The following is a 22,590-nucleotide window of genomic DNA, read 5'->3' on the forward strand; positions in this document are numbered from 1 at the left end:
AAGCGAGTGGGCTGGGCTGAGGAATGCCGGGGAGGACCCTGTGTTGGGCCGACTTTTCGGATGGATCTCGCCAAGGCACTTGTGACCAAACCTGGAAGAGCTGGACTTACAGGAATAAAATAGCTGTGGACACTGGAGGGAGTTTGTGTGTCTGTACGGAGTAGTGTACGGATAAGAGAGACACTTAGGGGAGAGAGAACCATGTGGCTGGGCCGATCCAATGTCTCGATCCATTGTCTCTTAGCGTCTATCGAATATTTCTCAAAGAGGATAATCCACGTGCAAACGGGAGACTCGAAGGAGCAAAACATGTCTTGATTTGGAGATGCTGAACCCAGAGATATCCCACGGGTGCGTGCATTCAAGTCATACATAAGGTAAGGTAAGGTGCCTCGGATCTTATGAGAGGAATGCCCAAAAGGGGGAAAAGGGACGAAAAGTCGAGGTCCACGGCTTTCTTGCCTTATCTTTTCGTAAGCGAGGCGGACGGGAAGCGAAAAACAAGCACAATTTAGGCGTCTCACAGCAGCAACCCACTGGACAAGCCTGGACTAGCACCACCCCTGCTGCCGAGATCCTCTTCCGGGGAACTGCAACCACTGATCATCTGCTGCATTCTCTCATTTTTACCTTGAGATGTACTAAGGTACCTATCCATAGAGGAAAGGACGGCACCGATAAGGTACCTACCAAGAAACTCACTCATCACACTCACCTTGCCTTCACCATCTCACCTCTCACCACTCACCTCACCTGCTACCTTACCTCACCTTTGGCAGTAATCCTTCCTTTCGTCACCACTGGACCCCAAGTGCCTCACCCACCCTCCCGAACACAGTCCCAGTCCCTCACTTTCTCTCGTCACTTTTCATCTTTTTCTCCTCTGCCCTCCTTCTGCCGCCTGCAACGTCTTTGAGGAGCTCCCCTCTGCTCTCTGTCCCTCTCACCACCCACCTTCTTCTCTCTGCTCTCGTTCCATTCGCGACGCCTCCCCCTCGAATACGTACCTTTCTTGACTTCAGCTACACCACTTCCCGTCGCTCTCCCCACGCTCCGTCCGGGACCAACACGACACACACACACACACACACACACACCTTTTAATACACGACAGCCGCAGCTCGTCGACCAACCAGCGTCAGATCGTCACGTCAACGACACAAGGGTCTAGACCTTTCCAACAGCCCTCGTTCGCTTCCTCTCCTCTTTCAACATCGCCCCCGTTTTCACCACTCGACCTCTCTACGGCAAAGCCACTAATTAGCTCCCGCCAACCTTTTGACATCTTTGTTCAGTACAGCTAGCCAAAGCTTGTCTTGACTCGTCTTTCATCTCGAGGTCAACAGCGACTCTTGATCATCACCAACAAGCCGCAAATCACAACCCGGGCAATGGCACGAGACGCAACAGCTTGCTAGAATCAATCTCCCCCGCCAATACAGTCCCGAACACCCCATCCTCCATCTGAAGGCGTTGACAATATGGTAAATATTGACTTCCCCTCCCTCTCGTCTCTATATCATACCGCCATCGGACACTACTCCGAACGCCCAAGCGCTCTTCCTGCCAAAACCTGCATATCTCGTCCGACCACCTCCCGCATGTTCTCAGACTGACGATCCTTCTTGCATAGGGCTGCTGTCTCTCCCGTCCACAGGGCTCTAACGCCCCCTACCCAGGTCCGACCAACACGGGCTCCGCGAGAGCTATCAACTCTGCGCCCGCCTCCGTTCATCGCGACGATGACTCCCCTGCCGAGACAACACAGACCTCCTCTGGGCGCCGTCGGGGCCGCCACTCCAGTATGCCTCTCGACAAGCACATCAACAAACCTCTGCGCCGCCACGTCTGGACTTCTAAGGGTCGCGCCTGGACCCGTGTCGCAATAGACCGCGAGCGAAGAGATTTCTTCGACACCCGCGTCACTGGCCGCCCAGAGGTCTGGCAGTCTTTGCGCGCAGCCCTCGAGGTTATCTGGGACCCGGTCAGCCAGGGCGCCGCTGACGACGGCACCGATGGTCTTGCGACAGCGCAAGGCATTCTCAATGCGGCTGAGATCACTCTCCCCACAGGTGATCTTGCTCAGGGTGCCTACGATCAGCTGGGCAACTACTATCCCCTGTCTGAGTGGCTTGTCGCCGATCCCACGAATTTGGTAGAGGACGATGCCACGATTGACGGTGCCGATGAAGCGCTCTCGACCAGAGACCTCAAGGACGATCTTGCGGGAGGAGAGGAGACTACGGAGGAGCTGGATGAGGATGACAACGTCCGCCGGAGAGAGGAGAAGGGTAAGGCCGTTGTCGATGCCCGGGACCAGCTCTCCGTCCTAGCCCGTCTGAGCGAGACTGCGCGCGATGTCACTGTCAGCTTCGTCAAGAGCGATAGCGTCAGAACTGTTGCTCGTAAAATCCAGGAGCAGTCAGGAGTAAGTTTTATATCTTGAGTTTCATCTCAGCCCACTCATTCTAGAGAAGATCACATCTAACAAGCTCCCAGCTCGCCAGCACCAAAAAGATTCGCATCGCCTACATGGGCAAGATCCTTAAGGACAATCTCTCCCTCGCTGAACAGGGCTGGGCAGAGGGGCATGTGGTCAACGCCCTCGTTTTCGACAGATAGCATCGTCGAGAATCGCAGGCGGACAGATATGCGGCCATTTGGCTTAAGACGACATGGGTTCGCCGACTGAGAACGTCGTCTCAAGACATGCAACGCGATCTACACTCTTCTCCTCAGTAAAGAACGACGACAAACACGAATCACATCGCCATGGCGTACGCAACACGGCTGCAGACATGGCGCTACCCCGATCACATTCGATTCGATTTGGTTGGGTACGCACCTCGGTATGGATTTTCCTTTGGTCTGGCTTTCCTCAGTCTGGATAAATACCCCCTTTCATTATCGTGCGGGACTCTTTTTTCATATTCCCTTATAGTCGATCAGGCGTTCCGGAGGATGGAAACCCACTGCCGCACAAAAGAAGTTGGTCAGCAAATTCATTGCAGGCGTTCGTTTTTCGTCATGAGCTTCACTCGCAAATGTGCGTGGTCTCTTTCTCTTTTTAGTTATTAATAGCGGTCATTACGATCATCCAACGAGCGAGCCTTTCTCCAAGGTATAGGACAGCGATGAGTGGCTGTCACTGCGGAGAGGTACAATATTAATAATTACCCAAGATCTTTTCAGCCTTCTTATGTGCTGCAATGACTGTTTCCTTGTGTGATGTAGGAGAGACAAGTAGAGACGATGGTCACCTTGGACTTTGACACCTCATGCACACGTTCATACATCATCACTCAATTTTCTTGCAGGAAAAAAAAACATTTTGTTGAACATCAAGAACATCTCATTTCTACCTACTCATGACGCCTGACCGGGCTGCACTTTTTACTCTAACCTCAAGGAGATAGAAAAAGGAGAGGGGAGTCTCTCCTTCTCGACTCCCATTCCCCCTTGTTCATTCTCATTTCAACTCAACTCGACGCTGTCGACAAGCCAGCCACCACCAGCACATGGTTTACTTTTCCCCGGCATACACCGTCCGAAAACTCAACACTTGTCTCTCTCCTTCCTGGCTCTTCATTACACCTGTAGCCATAGTGGGCCTCAGATAGCCAGTGGAACACACCGCAGTCTCCGTATATAGCCCTTCACCCCTTCATCACCCCTTTGACAGGTGTCTTATGCCGCTGAGCCAATCTTGTTGAGACCCTTGAGGGATCCCAAGCTCAGGGCCAGACCCTGCGATCTGCTTCTTATTCTGACGAAGCCGGTAATCGGTCCGTCTTCGCCTTCCTTCTCGATACTCAAGTTGGCCAGAGCATCCTCGCCTAATAATCGTGTTAGCTTACAAATGCTGTGAATACCAATGAACCAGGGAAAGTTAACTTACCGAATACGCTGCGAGCGTACAGGTTGGCACTCAGGAACTGGCAGTCGCCCTTCATGCTGGCTTCGGGGGTCAAGCAGTTCATGTTGGTCGCCGCCATCAGCTGCTCGAGGAAATCGCGCAGAGACTTGGCCTTGGAGTTGATGTTGACCTTATTCTCCCACTCAAACTCGGTCCACATGGTGCGGAACTGTGTCTCGGTACATGTTGCCGGCTGGATGTAGTCCATAATGTCGACGTGGAGGTCGTTGAGGATGACGACGTTTGTATCCGTTGAGTGAGCACCGTCGTAGACAACGTTGCCAAAGATGACACCAGTGTCCGTAGAGGACACCTTGATTGTGCACTGCACGTTGTGGAAGTCGTGAGGGCCCAGGTTTTGTGTCGTCGGCCGCTCGACGACCTTCAAGTCACCGAGGGTGGCAAATTCGACGGAGAGGTTCTGCAGCGTCTCCATCGTCTGGTTGACCAGAAGGACGTCCAGGACGATGTCGAACTGGTGAACCTTGACGTAGGCCTCGGCGTAAACGGGGTCGGAGAAGCCGGTGAGCTGCACCACACGGCTGAGCTTAGACGAGAGATCCTCAGCGGTGGCTTCTCCGCCTGTTGCGCGCTCCAGGTCAACCTCGATCTCGTCCAGGCCATCGCTGGCATTCTTCTTCGAGAGCTGGCGGATCTGAACGACGTCGTCAACCTGGATGGCCGTCTTGGCCTTCTCAACGGCCTCCTTGGCGGCCTTCTTCTTCTCCTCGGCCTGAACCATCGCTCTGAACGCCTTGCGGGTGTCGTCGAGGTAGACAGTTTCGAGCTCCTTGTTCTGGGCGAACTCGGCGAGCGAGCGGACGCAAGACATGATGCGGTCAACCGAGTCCTCGTCAATGGGGGCCTTGACGAATTGTGACTGGCCGACGCGGATGATCGAGATCATGATAAGCATGGCCTCACCGCGGAGAGCGTTGGTGCGCGCTGACTCGGCAGAGATCTCGGCGTGGCGCATAACCAACTTGACGAGGGTGGCGGAGAGAACGGTTGCGAGGTAGTAGTCGCCATCGAGAATGAGCTGGCGCAGAGGAGGCTTCTGGGCAGCCTTGACAGCCTCCAGCTTGGCGGCAACAGCAGACTGGCTGGTAAGGGCGGTCTCAGTCGCGTACGTTCCGTCGGCAAGAACCTTGCGGGAGCCGGTAGGTGCTGCGGGCTTTGAGTGTCCGTTGACCTGCTCCTTGTTCTCCTCTTCGCTATCGCCGTCCAGAAGTCGTTGTTCCGAAGCGAGGATCGGGATCTCGCCAAGGCTGGCACGAATGCTCTTCCATGCATCCCGAATGTCGCGCTCCTCCAGGGAGTATTCTCCTATGATCCACATAATACCCCTGTATACCTTTCCGGCACGCACCTCGCTGAGGGTAGCAACCAGCCTCTGGACGATCGGTTTGCGCAGCTTGGGGAACTTCTCCACGACCTCCTTGACGAAGTTGATGACATCGACGGCTGAAGTATTATTGAAGTCGGCGATGAAGTCCATGAGCAGGTCGACGACGCTAGCGGCAACCTCTGAGAACTTGATGGCGCACTGGTGGATGGTGTGGATGAGGAGCTGGCGGTACTCGGTGTTCTTCTCGTACTCCTGGTCGACAGTCTTGGAGAGCTCCTTCTTAAGCAGCAGGACAACCTCCTCGACATTCTTACTTGACACCATCTCGAGAGCAATATCCAGAGCCTTGCGTCTGACATCAATATCGGGGCTGGAAAGAACACGGAGGATCTCCATAACCAAGTCGTCCAGGATACCCTCGTTCTTTTTCCGCAGTTGATCAACGCGGTCAAGCACGATGAGCTTGACATTGTTATCGGCCTCCTTGATGCTGAGCTCGATGAACTTGGCGGCCGCGGCTTTGACAGCGACAGGGTTGTTTGTGAGGGCGGTTAATGAGGAAGCGGCTTCGTATACGACGGTCGAGGTGTTGGCTTCGAGGAGATCGAAAATGAGTCTGAGATACCGTGCCTAGTCAAAGTCAGATGTGCGACAAGGTAATGTCCGTTCTTGGTTCTCGTTACCTTGTTCTGAGAGTTCTGGACGGCATCCTTGCGGATGAACTCGAGCTCAACAAGCTGCAACAGCTCTTCTGCGTTGGGGATACCCTCAAACACCGTGCTCAGGTAGAGCAGTGCCTTCTCGTGGTCGATGGAGGCCAGCGCAGCGAAAGCGTTGCGCTTGCATGTGGGATCGTTCTCGGATTCGAGGAATGTGGCAATGAGCTCTGAGGCGTCGGGAATCAGGCTGGCGGAGTGTGTGTAGATGGAGGAAACCGCAAAGACGGCATTCTTGCGCACGTAGGCATGGCGGTGCTCGAGACATTGTCTAGCGGAGGAGAGGAGAGGCTCAATAAGCTCGGCTTCTCTAAGCTTGCACAAGAAGCGAAGAGTGTTTCCCCGGATGTATTCGTTGGGGTGCTGCAAGTCGTTTCTGATACCGTTGCTAAGGCCAGAGTGTCAGTAGGGGTGCCGCTGCGAAGGGAACGAACGAGCCAGCCACGAACCAGACCAAGATCATTTCCTGCTTCAGCTTGCCATTGGAGTCGAGCTTGGGGCAAATCTCGTAGTAAAAGTACAACAGCTTCTTCAGGGCCTTGTGCTTCGAGGGCATGACGAATCGGATGATGTGCATGAGCAAGTTCGGCATGGGATCGCCATTGAGCATGATCGTAAGAATGCGCTTCATGGTCTCGACTTTGCTCTCGTCGGTGCCCTTCTCGAGCTGCGTGCGCAGGTCCGAGAGGGAGGGAACGTCGGCGGCATTGTCCTGGTGCACCAAGCTGTACGCATTTTCCAGAAAGGAGGCCATCGTGGCGGGTGCGGTGTGATGTTGCTGGCGAGGTGCCGGCGCTGTGGTTGAGGACGTGTTCAAGGGGGAGTTCGGGGTGTTCGAGTGGGATGTATCGAAGCTGGGCGGTGGGGATTGGACGGTCTAGGGACGGGGGTGGAATACGTGTTAGCTAAGGGAAGCTGTCTATCGCTGCGAGTTCACTGCCCAAAGGGACCACACTTTAGGGGATTAGGGAATAAGACGAACATTAGGCCATCCAGCGAGACTGTCCTCTTCCACACGAATCCTAAGTGGTCATGCGTCGCCTTGTTGTGCTGTGTTGAAAGCAATCAATTCCGATATACGACTCGGTAGCTGGGCTCTCTCTCACACTCTGGCCTCCATTTCGTGAATATCTGTCCCTGGGCACCAGCGCCGGACAGGTGTCACTTACTTAGGTAATCACACGTGATTCAGGTTTTAATGGGACCTACTCCCTTGCAAGGTGCCTTCTACAAAAGTGGAGACGGAACGGATTAACTGACCAGAACCTCCCTTGGCGGGCAAGAGCTCTCCATTGGCGACTGGAGGAAGCTTGGACCGTGTCGGATCGGACCCCGCCACCCTACCGGCGAAGCACCGCGGGCTAGGCTGGGCTGGATGGAGACCATCCCGCTTTTCCTTGCATTCCCATCTCCAGCCTTGCAGCTCGAGGACATCAGCCGTGACATTTCACCGACATTGCCAATTGTCGCCAACACTTTTGTCACGATGGCGGCCCCCAACGACCAATTCTACCTCCGCTACTAGTATGTAGCCAGAGCTTTATACCATCTTATGAAGAAATGCTAATTGAGATGTAGCTCCGGTCACTCTGGGCGATTCGGACACGAGTTCTTGGGTAACACCGAATCCCAACCCCACCATCCGGTTCTTCGAGCAGCCTTCTGACGTTGTTTCTACCAGAGTTCGACTTCCGCGTTGTTGGCGATGGACGGAGCGCAGTCGCGCGTTATGCGAACAACTCAAACTACCGAAATGATAGTCTGATTCGCAAAGAGAGTATGGCGTCTTTGCCCCAAAGTTCACGTCGAGTTGCGCTAATGGCAACATTTAGTGTGCGTCAGCGCTCTCATTGTCGACGAGATCAAGCGCATCATCAAGACGAGCGAGATTCTAAAGTACGATACCCGACATCGACCATCTCCGGAGAGACGCTGACATACAGGGTGAAGGGAAGATGACTCAAAGTGGCCACAAAAGAACAAGGACGGACGTCAAGAGTTGGAGATTCGGCTGGGCAACGACCACATCTCCTTTGAGGTAGGTTGAAAGCGAGTTTGTTGGACCTGGAGCTTCGAGCTGACTGACGTGTTTCGATCAGACGGCCAAGATCGGCTCACTGGTTGACGTGACAGAGTCCGCCGACCCTGAAGGCCTGCGCGTCTTCTACTACCTGGTGCAGGACCTGAAGGCGCTGGTGTTCAGCTTGATTGCGCTGCACTTCAAGATTAAGCCCATCTAGAAGGGGGATATATCGAAGAAGTTGAAGAAGGCGTCGGGCTAATTTGGGCGGCAAACGACAAATTACTTGGAGATACCCCTGAGAACTGGGCCCGCATCTGTTCTCCTCTTCTCGTGCGAGAACGCTACGAGCCGGCTACGAGAACGTACCATGACGAATGAGCCCGCATGTGACCTGCGGAACGACTACTGTTTTCTGGAAAAAAAAATGCATGATGCTGCAAGTCGGGTGCATGGAGGAGGGGTCTTGGGCCCTTCAGCTCAGACGACGAGCTGGCGAACGGACAGACGGGCTGGCGGGAAATTAGACAGCCCTGCTGGTCGTCCCTCATACGAGGTCAGACTCGGGGAGACCAGACTGCATGGCTCCTGGTCATGTGTTGTGAGGAAAAAATAACGAGATACGGTCTTCACTATTGATGCACGCACGCGCCCCCTACTTTGATGGTGTTTTGAAGGTTGACTGTTGACGATGATGACAATGTTAACACGACTGAGAGACGAAGACGAGTTTAATTTTCCAAGTGGCATGTGGCCCGCTGTCAAAAGAATGGCACACTTATTGTTCGGTCAGTTTTGTCTTCATGGGACCGCCGCGCTTGGTTCGGGGATGCAGGTGGTGCGGTTCGCAGACGATGCCAACAGTTCGAGTCAGTGTTTTCGCAACGGCGCATTTATACCAGGCAAAGCCGTGTTACAGAGCACCTCGAGCTGGGACCAACAGTGGTGTCTTTCCTCGGGCCAACCATACTGAATGGCGGACAGAGCCCAGCAGGGTAAAGGGCCGTTGAGGCGTGACGGGAAGAAGCCAGTACCTGGTGTTCGGATCGCGCCAGAAGGGGGAGCATGGAAGGAGGGTGTAAAACTCGATGATGCGGCGTTGAACGGCGACGCCGATCCCAGATTGTCTCTTATGCGATGAATGTGTATGATGACTACTTGTGTGCAACTAGAGACACATGCCATTAAGCATACCAGACGAGAAAGCTGACCCAAGCTCTTCACCTGAGAAGGGGTGAGGTATTACAAGGGCACGGGAGGAAGGTGAGTTCACCGATGTAAGGTGCGACTGGGAGAACCCGTACTCATAGACAGTATCAACAGTGCAATGAAGAATGCGAGTCCCAAAAGAGAATTACGGATGGAGACAGGGAGCTGCTGGGTCGGACGTTATGACCGAATACTAAAAGTGTAAGGTTAGGGATAGATGAATAGAGTGAGTGTCAATTTGCACAGCCCTTCTTTCAACATGAGGCTGAGGCTAAGACCTAGAATATGGGGCGGGTAAGGTGAGCTCCTCTAGCCTCTTGAAAGTCTGGAGGTTCAACTCTTTAGGTGACCGGGGGTAAGGGCCGGTGAGAGTAAGGAGCACAGAGTTAAAGAGGCGAGACGACTAGACGACTGTCTGTAACCCAACTTGAGAGCATAAGGTAGCTTCTCTTGAAGCTGATTAGTTCGTGAGCACATCGTGTTTTGCAGGAGCTGTTCCTGTGAGGGGTACCTATGCGCGTCCAACGCCAACCCGAGGGGAGAAACACAGAATGAGACTATGGCGTGTACACAGCAAGTGGGATAAGTGACAGAGAGGGGAGTGAGAGTGCTTTGACAGTGTCTGAGGCCTTGGAGTGCAGGAAAGAGGCTGCAAGAGCACAGAGTTTGGCCCCAGTCTGTGCCCGTTTTCTCCAACTCTTTGGATTTCAGCGCCCTGCCGAAGCCTCCGTCCCCCGCCATCTGTAGCTCTTGGTGCTGTGTCCTTGGAAGGTACATGCTGGAGGGCGGGCGCAGAGTAAAGTCCGCAAGCCCGATGAGTGAGCCTTGGCCCCTAAAAGTTCAACTCATGGAGCGTTCATGTTTGAGAGGTATCCAAAGGGGATACTTGAGGAGCAGCAGTGGCAGCTTGGTGAATGCTTCAGGGCATACAGCGCAAGACTACAGGGCTGTATCGCGTTGGTGTCGCGTGCCATTGTCGTGTTCGGGACGTTACGGGAGGCATGTGTGGGTAAAGTATGTGAGTGAGTAACCTGGATGAGTGAGTGGGTGAGTGAGTGAGTGTCCGTGAGGACTCTGGAAGTAGGTACCTATGTACGGCTGTTGACGAAATTATAGGTATGACATAAGTTGCTAGAAGAGGATAAAACGGACGCTGGATATCCGCCAACCGCGCCTGTGGTCGCCGTCAACGTGAGTAGGTAGAATGGTTAAGTGCCTTTCTTTCGCGACGCTTGCAGCCCAGCAGTTCGTCTAACACGAGCCACCGAGCGAAAGGCCATTTAGCTGCCAGCCAGTTACTCGTCAGCCCGCTAAGGGACCAGAGTTTTTGTTAGCGTACGCCATGAGCCAACGCGTGGGACGCCAGAAGCGACAGGAAGTCGGTTCGTAGGAGCCACAGTCATGACAGTTGGAGATAATCCACGCCTTCCACGCTAATTTACCCACGATTACCGTAGCTCCGTGGCGTGGCAGTGACAACTTGTTAGTGCGTGCGAGAGAGTGGGACAGCCGACAAGCTTCACTCCATGTACAGCGGCGGCGTAGCGGAGAGAAGGAAAATGAGGGCGGCGCAGGGCTTGACAGCGCAGAAAATGGCACAGGCCGGGAAGCCCCTTCCAACGTGGCTAGCGGTAAACGACGCAGATTGAGGTGTCCCCGCGTCTCACACGTCCCTTCTTTTTCTCTCTCTTCTCTTAGCTGATTAAACTGAGGTAATTGGAGCACTCTCTCTTATGTACATAGTAGCACAGTAGGTAGTAGTAGTAGCTGGACGAGTGAGCAATGCGCATTCAGGCCGCGAACAGAAGGCGGGGACACAGGCGTCATCGGCTGCAATGCATTGACTGCAGCACCCGCCGCCCTCATTCTCCCGCATTTCGTCTCACCCCCTTTGGTCACTCACACCCAATTCATGTGTTATCAGATTGTCTACAGATAAATGTAATGCAGTTAACTGGTGATGTGTGATGGATTCAGTCGAGACATTGCTCTCACCTCACAACTCTCACTCTGTACAGTCTGCATACCTATCAACAATTCTCCAGTAAACTCTGCAAACGCCATCTTGTATGAACAATCGCGCAAAGTAAAAGACCTCACGGCCAGCATCATCGCTCACTTCAGTTACCTACCTACTACTAGGTACTACTACGTAGGTAGAGTACAGGTCATCCCGTCCCATCCCTCGTCTTCTCCGCGGGTCCCCCGTCCGTCCCAATGCATCCCCGGTCACGACTCACCCCCAATTCTCTCTCTCATGCCACGCCCTCTCATTCTCACTCGCACTCTCAGTGAAAAGGGCTTGTATACTAGGTAGCTACGGGAGTACATGCCCGTTGTACCCACGGTAACCTTACCACGCCTTCCACGCCTTCCCCCCTCCAATCCCGCATCCTAATCGTCACCCCCCGTCCCATTTCCCGTGCCTTGGTCACTTCATCGTCTTCCCGTCCTGCTGGCTGCATCCAGTCACCACCTTATTCCACCTTGCCTTGAGTTCTACCCGTCGCTGTCGCTGTCTCCTGTTGCTTGTTGCTGGCTACAATTCCTGTTGGCCCGGTTCTTCAGTCTACCTATACGGATACAGCCACTGCATTGCTGTGGACAACCCTCCCATATCTCTCTCTCGCCCACCTCTGCTACATACCTAGAGACTACGACCCAGACTCTCGCCTTGTCTTCGTCACATCATCAGTCATCCGTCCGTTGCTTCTACTTTGCATTTGATATTCCCCTCAAAGCCAGAAAAGCTTCGTCATCCGCGACGTGCTTTGCGACCACTCAGATTATCCTCTGCGAACTGTAACTCCAATCATCTTCACTCACCCACTTACCGTCGTCCGGCGACTCTGCGGCTACCTACAAACTTGTACCTCGTCGACTTCTGGGGTGGTGTTCTCTCTCGACCAATACCATTCTCGCTGCCCCCGACCGCTTTCTTCCGCTTGGCAGGCCTGTGACTTATTCGGCCCCAAAGTCACCGATTGCTACAAGCGGCCTGGCCCAACTCTACTCCTCCTCGCATCCTGTCGACCGAGTTGAGTTTATCTCGACTTTCGAGCCCGCGACCGCACAATTTCGCGGCGAGCTACCAACCATCACCGACATCGCACCGTCTCCCGCCCGTCACCGACATCGCCAACTCTACAGCAGCGCCATCGCTCCCCCTGCTGCCATCACTGCGGAGCCCTCGACCCCCTGCCGGCGGTAAACCCGCACCCGTTCCCCGTCGACGCGACCGACCCCATCGCCCGACTTCGACATCTACCGCCGTCCTCGACAACGACACACGACCTCGACTTCGACGCCCAGCATGCCGACTCCATCCTCCAACCCTCCTCCCGACCCTCATTCGCCCCGATCACACAGCTTCTCGACATGTCCTGAAGATAGCAGCTCAAGATCTCCACAACGCAGCTGGCGGCCGCCCACCGATGCAAATCAGGCCCCTCCCCAGATGGATCCCCATCACGACGACCTCATGGACGACGACTCGTCACCCGCCCCCGTCAGCGCTCCAATGTCACAAGCCGAGGGCATGAGCACAGAGGTCATACTCGACGACGAGCCCACATCTGCCGTCTCATCCTCAAGATCCACTACCATGTCGCCGAGGCCGCAGTCGGGCGACACCGCCAACTCGTCACCGGCGGCCGATATGGAGTCTTTCAAGCATGCCGAGTCTGACGAAGAGGCGCACACGGCCGGTAACAGACTAAGGACTTCGCGGCCAGATGGCGCGAGGCGGCATGATCCCAGGCTATCGCCGACTTCGGTCCAACACGAAGACAGCAAGGGCATGGAACTTGATGTCGACGATGTGTGGGAAGAGGAGCTCATGGCGCCGTCCATGGGTTCTGACTTTTCCAACATGCGGGTACGTGCCCCCAACGATGCAGACTAGCGCGCCAGTGACTAACAGAACGCCTCGGCAGATTATCCCATCCACGGCGTCTTCATATCTTCGACCAGGGAGCAAATTCCACGGAACGCAACAATCCGAGCGGCAGGTATATGATGTGCAGGTCGAAATCAAGCACGTCGATCTTCGGGAGTCGTTTTTATGCGGCTACCTGCGAATCCAAGGTACGAGACAACTAGCTTCCCCGCCCATCGTGTAACCCGTTGCTAAACTCTGTGTCTGCAGGCCTCACCGAGGACCACCCCACATTGACGACATACTTTGAGGGCGAAATCATTGGCACCAAATACAGCTTCATCACCGGCCACGAGAGCTGGGGCGCCACCGACAAGATCGATCTCAGCCATTGGGGCAAGTTCAACGCCTTCCGCCCTCTCCAGAAGCAGGCGCGCAAGGGCCCGGTGGTGATCCGTGATGTTGCGCAAAGGGAGAACATCTTCATGCGTTGGAAGGAGCATTTCCTCGTCCCGGACCACCGCGTACGCACGATTTCCGGAGCCAGCTTTGAGGGCTTCTACTATATTTGCTTCAACCAGGTCAAGGGTGAAGTGAGTGGAATCTACTTCCACTCGAAAAGCGAAAAGTACGTGCAGACGATTCTTTTCTACGACCTTTTGTGATTTCGTTGTTCAGCTAACAATTTTTGCCAGGTTTCAGCAGCTTGAGCTCAAGCACGTGGAGGATAGGGGCTGCTTCGGCGCCATGGAATTCAGATGAGATCAGACACCAGATCAAGGAGAGAAGGGAAGAGGGAGGTGGGAAAGGGTGAGGAGGCACGAGCGCGACGCCCAACTCTATTCGGTGTGTGCGTGCGCGAGCGCCTGCAGACTGCGGGAGTATGTCTGGCTGGACGCACACGTGTCTTATTCTTGTTGTCTTTTTTTTTGCAAATGATATCAAATGACGATGCCATGGTACGCCTTGGGTATGAGTATGGATATATTCCAAGGCCAAGCGATTTAAGGGAGGGAGGGGATCACGACACGTACAGAAGAAAGAGAAACGCATAGTATTATCATTATTATTTCTTATCGGGCAAACGGTCATGGCATCATCAAAGAAGGGGGCTGGGTATTTGCTGTACATGTCTTTTTTTTTTTTTTTTCTTCTTGGTTTCTTCTTCTTCTATCAGGCTTCTTCTTTTTCAAACTTTGTGAAGTAACCCCGTCGGAAGGGGTTCAACTCATCTGCTGTTGTTCCTGCTACGAATGTGCGTTTGTAGGCCGCCAGTCTTTCCGGGTCTACCTGGTTGTCGGGGATGCGCCGGTATGTGATGAGTCGACGGGACCCTATTCAGGAGTAAGCATCATGCTGTAGCCTGGGATTGGGGGCAATGACTATGGATGGAGGGATGGAGCTCGAGTAGGCAGGTATTTAAGGATGGAAAATAACTCACATTTATTGAATGGTTGTACACATGTGACGACGATGTCGAGGCGTGGGTGTTGCGGTGTAGGGATCTCCTGGTCCTCGTCGTTGGCGGTTGGCATCCAGAAGGAGAGGCGGCCGCCGTCGACGAGGGTCTCGGAGGCGAACTCGAGGATGTCGTCGAGCATGGCGAGGAAGCTGTATGGTTTCTTGGGGGCGATGAAGTCTCCCGACCTGGTGTTGTCAACATTGTTGATTCCTCGTCCATCATGGTAAGACTGAGAAGGATGGATGAAGGCAAAATTGAGGAAAAGGGGTCACCAACTTATACCGCTGTTTTCCTGCTTCAACAACCCACGGCGTCTTCTCCGGATCACGACACCCCAATACCCTCAACCCCTCTCTCACGCCATATGGCGGATCACACACGATACCATCGAGCCACCTTACCCTCCTCACCGGCGAATTCGTCAAATCCGCCGTCCAGAACTCGCCGATACGCTCCGAAAGCCCATACTGCGCAAAGTTCCCCTTCACGCTCTTCTCCCCTCCGCTCCCGCGAATCGCCCGCCCATCAATATCGCTCCCGAACCCAAGCGCTCCAAAATGCGCACACGCAACGGGGAACGAGCCCGTCCCGACAAACGGGTCGTAAAACAGCTTCCCGGGACCCGCGTGCGCGAGGTTCGCCGTTACCAGCGCGAGCTCCGAGTCCATTGACGTGGTACTGATGTACCCCCTCTTCTTTAGATCATACTTTAGCGAGAGGGAGCGTGCTCCCGTGGCGAGGAAGCGGGCTAGGTGGACGCGTTTCGGACCCTCTGTGCCGCGGAGGTCCCAGTCTTCGAAGATTGTGAGGTGCAGCTCCGGGGTCTTGAGGTCGATTGCGCCGTGGAGGGGGAGGTATTTGTATCCGTTTATGAGGGAGACGAAGGAGGCGTGGGGGCGGGAGGATTGGTATGTGTCTAGGGAGAATTTGAAGGTGGAGGAGCTGACGGCGGACCAGTCGAAGGTTGTGGGTGACGGGGAGGCGAGTTGGGATTTGAGGATGGGGTGGATGGCGTCGTGGGTTGGGGCTGAGGCGAGGAGGAGGTGGATGGATTGGGTTAGGAGGGAGCGGGCGACCAGGAGGGGGGCGAGGTCGATTGAAGGGAGGGTGATGATGCAGAAGGGGGACTGGATGGTGTTAGCTTTTGTTTGTGAGATGTTGTGTGAGGTGAGTGTTGGTGGTGAGGCTCTCGTCAGGGGTAGGTTATGGTGAGAGAGGCCATGTGTGGTGAGTTGAGAGGCGAGGGTCGAGTATGAGCAAAACGACATATGATGAGCTTATGCAGAATACAACGTGGTGGGTAAAGTCTCATTGTGCAAGAGCCAAGAATCGTGTTGAATAATTGTGAAAACAAATGAAGTCGTCATGTGTGCCATATGGAACTGGTGGAATTCAAGACTCACATCTAGGCTGTACTCCACAACCTTCATGTCGATGCCCTCCAAATCGGCGAGAGCCTGCAGCTCAGGGAGCCGAAAAGACTCGTGGGCCTGAGAGAAGCGGACGAGGAACTCCATTGCGAAGACGACTTCAGGGTTCTTGGTGGTGATCTGATCGAGGGTGTTTTAGGGGCCTCTCTCATGAGACTCAGGTCGACTGGGTGAGTGAGGAGGGGCAACCCGTTGGAAAATCCTGGCGCAAGCGCGGGGTGAAAAATGCCCCTCGTTTTTCTATTCTCTTGCGCTCCGAAGGCTTATTTGCGACTGTGTTTGGTATTAGCACTGGCACAACTCAGAGAAAGAAGAAACTAGAAGTCTCGCTACTCACAGATCTGAAAGGCCTCGGAATATCCTGTAGCTATGTAGGAAGCTTCTCTCTTGTGCTGTTTGGAAGAAACGTTTGCGCAGTGCCTCTCATCCCGCTGACTCGAAAAGATGGTATTTTCTGGGCGCAGAGTCACTCGGATGCGCACACGCCCTCTGGGACCAATAGTTGGGCACGAAAAGTCACAAAGATGGGGCCTGAAGCCGCTGCATCAACGCCCACCGTGGACACAAGAAGACCGCTCCAATATGCAATTCTCGAATCCGCGGTCAAGCTCTCGTCTCACTCACTCAATATCGCATCCAACTTACACGCCTTGATCATTGGTGCCAACTTCAACGCCAATCACCCAACCTCAGTCAACTTGGTAACAGTGCTGCTTCAGGCAAAATGCTCTCGTTCCCGACGCCTAGCGTCTACCAATCGCCAAAATGCTTCGTCACATACGGCACCATGCCTCACATTGAGCCCAAGCAGCTGCCGACAAGGGGAAAGCCGTGGGCGCCTATCCTGGGCCAGGGATTTAACTACAAGGTTCGTCTTTTTGAACCACTGAAAACAGAACCTTGACATACCTACTCTATGACTAGACCTTCAACTAACATTTCAAAAGGTCGACCTCGTCCTACCGCAAGAGTGCTTCGAGCTGGTCCGCCAAAAACTCGTCGAGGAGCTCCCGGCGCCGACGTTCCACCGCGTCATCATGACTCTCGGCCAGGTTCTCGACGGCGGGTTCTTCAACGAGTACATCAAGAGAGGTAGTTACTACCTCGCTGTAGAGTTTGATGACACGTGGGTACTGATTCTATACAGGCAACATCCTCATGCTCTCCGAGGGCAGGACAAACGTTGAAAACGTCTTTTCACTTCGCGAGGGCCTGTTAACTATGTATCTCGACAAGGAGACGTACGAGCGTGCCGGTCTGGTTGGAAAACCTCATGGCGTCAAGGGGAAGAGGGGCTTGAAGCCGCGATGGGGTGAGCACTATGAACATTTCACAATGCAGCACAATATTTCTCAAAACTAACGACCTTCAAGTTGTGAGCTACCAGTTGCGAGACCCGGCCATGTTTCCTGGCAAAAAGGGCTTCGACAGATTGGTGTACGCTTGCAAAAATGTTCTCAACACGCCCGTGACGTGGCTATTCTGCAACGCGGCGACCACTGGTAAGTCATTCGCCCAAGCTTATCCTGTCTCTGGCGCCTACTCTGACATGAATCTCCTCAGCACCATCACCAGATCCGCTGAACCAATATTTTCCAACAAGATACACGTGCGAGCCGTCCCTCGCACCCGACTTCCAGGTCCGGACACCACCACTATCACTACCCTTGGACATCATCCAAAACGGCGACAGACCGGGCCTCGAAGACTTTGCCACAGAGACGTACGAGTGGCTATCCCTCATCCGTCTGCGGAGCCCCCGCGTCAAGGCAGGGGACAGTATCGACCCGTACCTCTCGCGATACCAGGTCCCCGGGGACCCAGACACGCCGTCACACGCAAACGTGTGCGAGATCTCGTGGCAAGGCTTCTTCACCTCGCACTGGGTGCGCAGCGTCCTCATCAACGCCCTCGTCGCCATGCCGTCACGCACCTGGTTCTCGCTAAGCGCGACGTCCTTTTCAAAGGGTATGATGGGCGATAGCACCGAAGTCGCATTCTTCCGGCCGCCCGAGTCGCCTGGCCATTATCTCTTTTGGGAAATCAAAGGCGATGAATAGCCAGTTCTTCAAGATAAACGGAATGCTTTTCTTCTCTCTTTGACTTCTTTTAACCCTGCTTCTGACGCACACTGCGCTCATCACCCAGGTCCTGGCCGAGGACGGCATCCTCAACGAGGCGGCGTAGCTCGGCTTGGCCCGTGGCCGTGTGGAAGTCCTCTCGCTCGGCTAGCTGCTCTATCCGGCGCTTGAACTCGGGGTCGACTTCAGCAGGAACTTCCTCGGCTTGGTCCATGGTGCCGAGGGTCACGGCGAGACCTTCAGGGACGGGCGGCATGTCGATGGGCGGGGCAGCGGTATCGGTGGTGGCGGCGGCGGTGGTAGACGTAGGAGCCGCAGCCTTAGCAGCAGCAGCGGCAGAGGCGGTTCTCTGTGTCTCGATGCCCTGCAGGTACTCGGCGATCTCGGGGTAGTCTCCCTCGCCCTCAATCTTTTGGCTGGCGGTGATGCCGTCGGCGCCCTTGGCGTTGATATCGGCGCCAAGCTCTTCAACCAGGCACTTTGCAGCAGCAACGGTCTCGACAACGAAGAGCGCAGTCTCCTCGTCTTCGTCCTTGATGTCGACGTTGACGTTGAATTCGCGGATCAGGGCGCGAAGGAGCTCGAGGTGGTTGTAGCTCGCGGCGGCGTGGACGAGGGAGTAGCCGTGCTCATCCTGGCCGGAGGCGACGGCGGGGTTCTCGCGGAGGAGGGTAAGCAGGGCGTCCGGGTTATCGGCGGCCAAGAGGTAGGGATTGGGAGCCATGGTTGGTTTGGTCAAAGGTAGTAGCTTGAAACAAAACTAGAAGTGAGACTCTTGGGTCGGGAAATTTGAGGCCAAATTGGGTTTCGTCAGTAAGTAGTGTTTCTGTGTTTGCTTGTTGGAAATTTTCTGCCGGATGAGGGGAGCTCCCGGCGTGACGCACACAATGGAAAGTTCATTAACCCCTCCAAAGATGGCCCTTACCGCCTACCTAGAATGGATGAGGTAAGCTGCAGTGGTCGAGTGATGGTGGGGGAGGCCCTGGGACTTTGGCCCTTTGGAAGCTGTGCTGTGCCCCTCCAAGCCCCGAAGAATCCCACGACGTTGGTGGCAGTGGCGCTTATCCATCGTGCCTGCCCAATGGACCACCGCACCCCAATGTGGAAAGCGCAAGGCACACCAGGTACCTAACCTAAGGAAGGCACAAACCACCACGCCATTTCCCGTCGATTGGCCTCCTTCCCCCGGCGTGACTACCGACGACGTCTGAGAGTTCAACTTGCAGTGCTTTGAGGACTATTTTTCTCTACTTCTCTTTTAGTTCTCTCTGGTTTTCACACTCTGTCTGTCAGGGTATAGCCACACGCCAATATTTCGAGCTGAGGCCGCTTGATCGAGACCCCAACTTGGAACCTTCTCTCATCCGTTGCCAAAACGAGGCAGTAACAGTGACTCACCTCCTGTACTGCGTTTGCTGCGGTCTGTACCTACTCGACCTAAGGTACCTCAGTGTTCACTTTTCCTTTACCCATCTCAAGGTTGTTAGTCAAGGATTAGGCTTACATCCTATTCTCAAGTACTACAAAACAAACGAACATCTCACCCACCCAGGCCGAACGGTCAAGTGAGATCACCTTCACACAACTCGTCTCTTTTCCTTTCTCAACACAGAGAGGGGCAACACAAGCGTCGTTCTTTGTCGTCTTTTCCATGTTCATTGCCCGAAGGGCACTTTTCTTCGCTTCTAGACAATCCCCCCTCACTTTCAACAAACCCTTTACCACAACAATGGCGACAGCAAACGCAATGAATGCCGAGGCAGTCATGCCCAAGGTCCCCTATGTTGCCCAGGACGCCGGAAAGGTCTCAGAGATGGTTCACGCCCTAAATGACGCAAAGGCCTACAACAAGTTTGCAAAGTCAAAGGGCGGTGGCTTCTCCTGCAAGAAGACCTCTTTCGACGTCAAGAACTCCCAGGATGGTGTCACTGTCGACTCCTGGAAAATGCAGGAATGGGACTACAAGAAGAGAGGCCTGCCCACATACGCCAGAGGTCTCTTCACAGCAAGGAACCGCCGAAACGAGCATGAGATTGTGACGCGAGGCTACGACAAGTTCTTCAACGTTGGCGAGGTCAACGAGACAAAGTGGGAAAACATCATCCCGAGGACAAAGGGACCCTACGAGCTCACCCTCAAGGAGAACGGCTGCATCATCTTCATTTCCGGCTTGGAGGATGGTACGCTGCTGGTATGCAGCAAGCACTCTACAGGTGATAGGGCCGACGCCGAGCTCAGCCATGCTACTGCCGGAGAGCGCATGATTGAGAAGCAGCTCGCTGCCCTGGGAAAGACGAAAGAGGACTTGGCCAAGGAACTCCGGGACCGGAATGCTACTGCTGTGGCCGAACTCTGCGATGACTCCTTTGAGGAGCACATCCTCGAGTACGGCCCGGACAAGGCCGGTCTCTACATCCACGGCATCAATCTGAATCTCCCCGAGTTTGCCACCTACCCCAGCGCCCTCGTTCAGAGTTTCGGCAACGATTGGGGCTTCAAGAATGTCGGCTTGATCGTCATGGACGACGTCAACGAGGTCAAGAAGTTTCTCGAGGAGGTGGCAGAAACGGGCGCCTACGGCGATCGCGACGTTGAGGGCTTCGTCATCCGCTGCAAGGAGAGTTACAACCCGGAATCCGTTCCCTACCGCGACTGGTTCTTCAAGTACAAGTTTGAGGAGCCCTATCTGATGTACCGCCAGTGGCGCGAGTGCACAAAAGCAATGATCTCCGGAAAGCCGCCCCGCTACAAGAAGCACATCAAGATCACCGAGGAGTACCTCCTTTACGCCCGCCGGCGCCTTCAGGCCGACCCCAAGCTCGCCCAGCTCTATCAGCAGAACCACGGCATCATTGCCCTCCGCAACGACTTCCTCGCCTACAAGAACATGAAGGGCTCCGACGCCGCTAATCTCGAGCTCGAGGATGGACCCAACAACGTCAACGCAGACGTGACGGGAGACGTGATCCTGTGCCCCATTGCCACTATTGGCTGCGGTAAGACTACCATCGCCGTCGCCCTCCAGCAGCTGTTCAACTGGGGCCACGTACAGAACGACAATATCTCAGGCAAGGGCCGGCCGCCTCGCTTCACAAAGGCCATTCTCGACCTCCTCAAAGATCATCCCGTCGTTATCGGCGACCGCAACAACGCCCAGAAGCATGAGCGCAAGCAGATCATCACCGATGTCAAGGTCCAGCACCAGACGGCCCGCCTTGTGGCTCTCTACTTCGCCCACGACAACTCCAACGTCGATGAGGTCCGGCGCATCACCCAGGAGCGTGTCATTGCCCGCGGCGATAACCACCAGACCATCCACGCCGCCACCGACGCGTCAAAGTTCCTCGGCGTCATGGAAGGCTTCATCAGCCGCTTCGAGCCCCTGGCCGCCTTCTCTCCACCCGACGACGGCTTCGACAACGTCATCAACCTAGACCCCACAGCCGGCAGCCGCGAGAACCTCGAAAAGGTCATCACCGAGTTGCACCGCATGTACCCCAACCTCGTCCCCGAGGTTCCCTCCGCCGAACAACTCGATAAGGCCATCCAGTCTGCCTTTATCGAGTACAAGCCCGAGTTCAAGCACAACATCCCCGACCGCGGACCCCGCAAGGACAAGCAGGGCCAGCAGCAGCAGGCGGGTCCCAAGCCGAAGAAGAAGAAGCCCCTCGAGTACATGTCCGTCGAGGTGCAGTCCCAGGAAGTCCGCGGCGTCCTCGACGGTGCCTTCAACAAGGTCGACGCCTCGACCTCCCGCTTCTACAAGCAGCTTCACCAGACCCGCCGCGTCCAGCCCAAATTCCACGTCACGCTCATGCACCGCGCCAGTTCAAAGGACAACGCGGAGCTGTGGTCAAAGTACCTCGCCCTATTCGCCGAGGCGGAGAAGGAGAATGGTACCCAGGACCAGGCCAACATCCGCCCCTTGGGCGAGTGCTCCGTCGAGCTCGAGCGGGTAAGCAGAAAGAAACCGCAGTGATCCTTTATCTATAGACTGACTGACTCTCGTATAGGTGGTCTTTGACGACCGCGTCATGGCCATGGTCGTCCGCCTAGTCGACCCGACAGGCCAGTGGAAGTGCACAAACAACGTCGCCCACATCACCGTCGGCACCCGCGACGACGCCGTCAAGCCAAAGGAGAGCAACGACCTCCTCGCCCGCTGGCTGAACAAGGGCACCGGCGGCGAGACGGGGATCCAGGAGGTCGTCTTTGACAACAAGCCCAACCTGGAGGGAGTCGTCCGGGGCGTTCTCTCAAGGTAACGTGGATATGGCAATGTTTGGAGGTGAGATTTGGTGACTTTGCGTGAGTTCGCATTGAGAAGAGGCGTACCCGGAAGAAAGAGAAAATGGAGAGGATTCCTGAGAAGTGCTTTTAAATACCAAAAGTTTCAGTCATGACCTTTAGTTGAGGTCTACATCGTGGATAGTCCTTATTTAGATCAACCCCCCTTTGCGGTTTACTTTTACGGGCTATCTCAGTACCAAGTGATATGTTATGCGATTGTACGTCAAATCATATGGGTTGA

The 22,590-nt window shown here is 54.8% G+C and overlaps 8 protein-coding genes across 8 annotated transcripts; 5 read left to right on the top strand and 3 right to left on the bottom strand.

Annotated features, from left to right (window-relative positions):
* The first annotated feature begins 429 nt into the window (after positions 1-429).
* On the top strand, positions 430-3,135 carry HER10_EVM0008302 (ubiquitin domain-containing protein). Its single transcript, XM_035477829.1, has 3 exons — positions 430-1,484; positions 1,634-2,428; positions 2,500-3,135. Exons 1-3 carry the CDS (start codon positions 1,482-1,484, stop codon positions 2,620-2,622), a joined length of 921 nt encoding a protein of 306 aa, XP_035335152.1. The 5' UTR covers positions 430-1,481; the 3' UTR covers positions 2,623-3,135.
* Positions 3,136-3,321: 186 nt separating this feature from the next.
* Positions 3,322-7,093, bottom strand: HER10_EVM0006627 (uncharacterized protein). Its single transcript, XM_035476208.1, has 4 exons — positions 6,430-7,093; positions 5,948-6,368; positions 3,899-5,894; positions 3,322-3,836 (listed from the first exon to the last, which is right to left on the bottom strand). The coding sequence occupies exons 1-4, from the start codon at positions 6,732-6,734 to the stop codon at positions 3,688-3,690; spliced, it is 2,871 nt and encodes a 956-aa protein (XP_035335027.1). The 5' UTR covers positions 6,735-7,093; the 3' UTR covers positions 3,322-3,687.
* Positions 7,094-7,329: 236 nt separating this feature from the next.
* HER10_EVM0003797 (mago nashi) lies at positions 7,330-8,652 on the top strand. Its single transcript, XM_035473461.1, has 6 exons — positions 7,330-7,504; positions 7,559-7,596; positions 7,662-7,757; positions 7,813-7,876; positions 7,931-8,018; positions 8,080-8,652. Exons 1-6 carry the CDS (start codon positions 7,356-7,358, stop codon positions 8,218-8,220), a joined length of 576 nt encoding a protein of 191 aa, XP_035334831.1. The 5' UTR covers positions 7,330-7,355; the 3' UTR covers positions 8,221-8,652.
* A 3,870-nt stretch (positions 8,653-12,522) lies between these two features.
* HER10_EVM0009096 (vacuolar import and degradation protein) lies at positions 12,523-13,848 on the top strand (the record flags this gene model as incomplete). The annotated part of the gene is made up of 4 exons (XM_035478595.1): positions 12,523-13,086; positions 13,145-13,295; positions 13,357-13,714; positions 13,782-13,848. The coding sequence occupies 4 exons, from the start codon at positions 12,523-12,525 to the stop codon at positions 13,846-13,848; spliced, it is 1,140 nt and encodes a 379-aa protein (XP_035335213.1).
* A 411-nt stretch (positions 13,849-14,259) lies between these two features.
* HER10_EVM0009689 (uncharacterized protein) lies at positions 14,260-16,065 on the bottom strand (the record flags this gene model as incomplete). Its single annotated transcript, XM_035479169.1, has 4 exons — positions 14,260-14,420; positions 14,528-14,733; positions 14,825-15,675; positions 15,952-16,065. 4 exons carry the CDS (start codon positions 16,063-16,065, stop codon positions 14,260-14,262), a joined length of 1,332 nt encoding a protein of 443 aa, XP_035335252.1.
* A 637-nt stretch (positions 16,066-16,702) lies between these two features.
* HER10_EVM0005396 (ribonuclease P 40kDa subunit) lies at positions 16,703-18,888 on the top strand (the record flags this gene model as incomplete). Its single annotated transcript, XM_035475016.1, has 5 exons — positions 16,703-16,846; positions 16,926-17,070; positions 17,126-17,290; positions 17,352-17,480; positions 17,542-18,888. The coding sequence occupies 5 exons, from the start codon at positions 16,703-16,705 to the stop codon at positions 18,036-18,038; spliced, it is 1,080 nt and encodes a 359-aa protein (XP_035334938.1). The 3' UTR covers positions 18,039-18,888.
* Positions 18,088-18,783, bottom strand: HER10_EVM0009476 (ankyrin repeat protein; the record flags this gene model as incomplete). The annotated part of the gene is made up of 1 exon (XM_035478962.1): positions 18,088-18,783. The coding sequence occupies one exon, from the start codon at positions 18,781-18,783 to the stop codon at positions 18,088-18,090; it is 696 nt and encodes a 231-aa protein (XP_035335234.1).
* Positions 18,889-19,163: 275 nt separating the features above from the next.
* On the top strand, positions 19,164-22,512 carry HER10_EVM0012662 (fungal tRNA ligase adenylyltransferase). The gene is made up of 2 exons (XM_035483184.1): positions 19,164-22,014; positions 22,073-22,512. The coding sequence occupies exons 1-2, from the start codon at positions 19,711-19,713 to the stop codon at positions 22,322-22,324; spliced, it is 2,556 nt and encodes an 851-aa protein (XP_035335473.1). The 5' UTR covers positions 19,164-19,710; the 3' UTR covers positions 22,325-22,512.
* Positions 22,513-22,590: the final 78 nt, after the last annotated feature.

The sequence above is a fragment of the Colletotrichum scovillei genome (assembly GCF_011075155.1).
Source record: "Colletotrichum scovillei strain TJNH1 chromosome Unknown Contig00004, whole genome shotgun sequence".
In the NCBI taxonomy this organism is placed as follows: Eukaryota; Fungi; Ascomycota; class Sordariomycetes; order Glomerellales; family Glomerellaceae; genus Colletotrichum; species Colletotrichum scovillei.

Excerpts from the sequence above, each read along its gene's own strand:
- HER10_EVM0012662 (XM_035483184.1), top strand. The coding sequence starts at position 19,711 with ATGTTCATTGCCCGAAGGGCACTTTTCTTCGCTTCTAGACAATCCCCC. Across the intron at positions 22,015-22,072 it reads GCTCCGTCGAGCTCGAGCGG|GTGGTCTTTGACGACCGCGT; the intron begins GTAAGCAGAAAG and ends ACTCTCGTATAG.
- HER10_EVM0008302 (XM_035477829.1), top strand. Across the intron at positions 2,429-2,499 it reads AAATCCAGGAGCAGTCAGGA|CTCGCCAGCACCAAAAAGAT; the intron begins GTAAGTTTTATA and ends ACAAGCTCCCAG.
- HER10_EVM0006627 (XM_035476208.1), bottom strand. The coding sequence starts at position 6,734 with ATGGCCTCCTTTCTGGAAAATGCGTACAGCTTGGTGCACCAGGACAAT. Across the intron at positions 5,895-5,947 it reads TCCAGAACTCTCAGAACAAG|GCACGGTATCTCAGACTCAT; the intron begins GTAACGAGAACC and ends GACTTTGACTAG. Across the intron at positions 3,837-3,898 it reads GTACGCTCGCAGCGTATTCG|GCGAGGATGCTCTGGCCAAC; the intron begins GTAAGTTAACTT and ends CACGATTATTAG.
- HER10_EVM0003797 (XM_035473461.1), top strand. The coding sequence starts at position 7,356 with ATGGAGACCATCCCGCTTTTCCTTGCATTCCCATCTCCAGCCTTGCAG. Across the intron at positions 7,505-7,558 it reads CAATTCTACCTCCGCTACTA|CTCCGGTCACTCTGGGCGAT; the intron begins GTATGTAGCCAG and ends ATTGAGATGTAG. Across the intron at positions 8,019-8,079 it reads ACGACCACATCTCCTTTGAG|ACGGCCAAGATCGGCTCACT; the intron begins GTAGGTTGAAAG and ends TGTTTCGATCAG.